Source organism: Helianthus annuus, chromosome 12 (genome assembly GCF_002127325.2).
Source record: "Helianthus annuus cultivar XRQ/B chromosome 12, HanXRQr2.0-SUNRISE, whole genome shotgun sequence".
Lineage (NCBI taxonomy): Eukaryota > Viridiplantae > Streptophyta > Magnoliopsida > Asterales > Asteraceae > Helianthus > Helianthus annuus.
This window is the reverse complement of record NC_035444.2, coordinates 58,952,571-58,955,374: the sequence shown is the minus strand read 5'-3', so window position 1 is coordinate 58,955,374 and position 2,804 is coordinate 58,952,571. Positions and strand designations below refer to the sequence as shown.

At 43.4% G+C, this 2,804-nt stretch overlaps 1 protein-coding gene across 1 annotated transcript; it reads right to left on the bottom strand.

The window, feature by feature from the left end:
- Positions 1–1,273: 1,273 nt before the first annotated feature.
- On the bottom strand, positions 1,274–1,839 carry LOC110892940 (uncharacterized mitochondrial protein AtMg00810-like). The gene is made up of 2 exons (XM_035981276.1): positions 1,337–1,839; positions 1,274–1,280 (listed from the first exon to the last, which is right to left on the bottom strand). Exons 1-2 carry the CDS (start codon positions 1,837–1,839, stop codon positions 1,274–1,276), a joined length of 510 nt encoding a protein of 169 aa, XP_035837169.1.
- Between the last annotated feature and the right edge of the window lie 965 nt (positions 1,840–2,804).

The following is a 2,804-nucleotide window of genomic DNA, read 5'->3' as shown; positions in this document are numbered from 1 at the left end:
AGGGGGAGTGTTTGTGTAAATCTAACTGTTTTCGATAAATCTAACCTTCTTCAAGTGGTTCATCATAGATTGGTGAGAGAGAGTCATGGGTTGATGCACAGGTTGTTGATATGTGATGAATCTAGGAAATTTATTTCTGGGTTAAGATTGTGCAGGAATCAAGAGATCTGATCAAGAGAATTAAAGCGTTTTTAGAGCTAGGTTATTTGATTCCGAAAGCCTGTGAAGATCAGACAACGATCCTGAAGATGTTGCCGAAGATCAAAGGTATGCCAGCAAATCGAGAGGGGGAGTCTGTAGAAAGAGAGAGAAAAGCTCGAAGACTGATCAAGACTGAAGATGTGAAGATACAGCATGGTGTGACTCGATAGTCGACTCCATCAACATCTGAGGGGGAGTCTGTTGGTGCACTACATCTGCTGATTACGTCTTGTATCGAGTCATTAGTCTTAAATGTTAGATCTGGGCACAATATACGAGAAATAGTGAGATTGTATAGGTTTATAGGGTTTGGACCGCTCATAGGTACATGGTGATAGTGGGCCGCTTATGTGTCAAGGATGTGGACCGCTCATGTGTCAACATGTGGACCGCTTTTATGACATGTATATGGACCGCTTATTGGGCCTGTCCAATAAGCGGTTCCAGTAGTCTATAAATACCCTTAGAGCGATCTCATTTGTAACGATTCCTGATTTTCGTACCGAAGTGCTGCCGGATTGAAAACAGGTTGTACTCATCGTCAAATCAATAGAAAAGGAGTTTAAAGTGATATACTAGCTATTCCTACGTCATTTACTTGTTTTCCGCACCTGTACTTGACGAAAACACCTCTGAACGACTCGTTCGGGTCTGCATACGATCCTACAAGGTTACCAGCTGGTTGAATCGGGTTTTATCAAAGGCCTTCGTGAAAATGTCGGCCCGCTGTTGTGTTGTATCCACTGGCACCACTTGAATATACCCCTTCTCGTAGGCATCTCGAATTGCGTGAATTCGAATTTCAATATGCTTTGTTCTGGAGTGGTGGATGGGATTCTTCACAATTCCCAGACATGCCTCATTGTCGATGAATATAGGAGTCTTCATGATGTTGATTCCATAATCCAACAACTGATTTTGTATCCAGAGAACTTGTGAACAGCAACTGTAGGCCGCAGTGTACTCTGCTTGAGCGGTTGAGGTGGACACCGTTGTCTGTTTCTTGCTTTGCCATGAGATCAAACGATTTCCCAAGAATTGACATCCTCTTGATACAGACCTGCGATCTACTTTACATCCTGCATGATCACTGTCAGAATAAGCAATAAGATCAAAATTACTATCTTTAGGATACCAAAGACCTAGTTTCGGAGTTCCTTTGAGATAGCGGAAGATGCGTTTCACAGCAGTTTCATGTGATTCTTTGGGATTTGTCTGAAAGCGAGCACAGAGACAGATAGCCCACATAATGTCAGGCCTGCTAGCAGTTAAGTACATCAGAGAGCCGATCATGGAGCGATAAAAGGACTTGTTCACTAGTTTTCCTTGAGGGTCTAGAGTAAGCTCCGTCTGAGAGGCAAACGGGGTGCTGGCAACTTTACAATCGTTCATGTTGTCCTTCGTGAGAATATCCCGAATGTACTTGGCCTGATGAATGAGAATCCCATCCTCTTTTTGCTTCACTTCTAACTCTAAGAAGAACGTTAGCTCTCCCATCATGCTCATTTCAAACTTTGCCTTCATGACGATCTCGAGTTCTCTACACAGCTCCTCGTTGGTTGACCCAAAAATGATATCGTCAACGTAGATTTGAACCAGCATTACATCTTCTCTGATTCGTTTAGTGAAGAGGGTCATGTCAATCGTTCCTCTGGTGTATCCACACTCCAACAGATAAGTTGACAAAGTCTCGTACTAAGCACATGGAGCCTGGTGAAGACCATAGAGGGCTTTGTCCAACTTGAAGTAACGACCTGGAAAATGAGGATCCTCGAACCCTGGAGGCTGACATACATAGACTTCTTCCTTCACCTTCCCGTAGAGGAAAGCACTTTTTACATCCATCTGAAAAACTTTGAAATTTCTGTATGATGCATATGCCAGGAATATTCTGATTGCTTCCAATCTTGCAACTGGAGCAAAAACTTCTTCGTAATCAATCCCTTCCTCTTGACGGAAACCTTGCACCACCAATCTAGCCTTGTTCTTTACAACCACCCCACGATCATCCATCTTGTTCCGAAAGACCCATTTAGTACCAATTGGAAACTTTCCTTCAGGTAAATCTACTAACTCCCAAACTTTGAGTTTGCGAAATTGAGATAACTCTTCCTGCATGGCCTAGACCCAACTGGAGTCTTGAATAGCTTCTTCGATGTCACGTGGTACGGATTGCGAGAGAAAGGCTGCATAAAGACTTTTGTTGATGCTTGACGATTGGCCGCGTGTACGTACTCCTTCTTCAACTGCACCTATGACATTTTCAAGAGGATGATTGCGATTTGTCTTGTATCCTGCATTTGTCTGAGACTCAATCTGCTGCGGAAGGTTGGTGAAGTGTTCGTCCACGTAAATTATTGGTGGGTCATCTTCTTGAGTTGGTTCATCCACATTCGCCTGTGAAGAAGAAGCACCGTTCTCTGGGGTGTTCTTAGGCGAAGTGTCACCAGTTGCTTCATTCACAGAGAGAAGTGGATCAGCAGACGAAGGAGAGAAACGAGTAGTGAACAGAGTAATAGCAATATCTGAGGAGTCAAACAGAGGTTCAACTTGAGCATTTTCAACAGGTTCTGCCTCTGGTGTATTTTCTGGAATTTCGAAGG

What these genes read in the sequence shown, in the direction of transcription:
- LOC110892940 (XM_035981276.1), bottom strand. Translation starts at nt 1,839, where the DNA reads ATGACCCTCTTCACTAAACGAATCAGAGAAGATGTAATGCTGGTTCAA.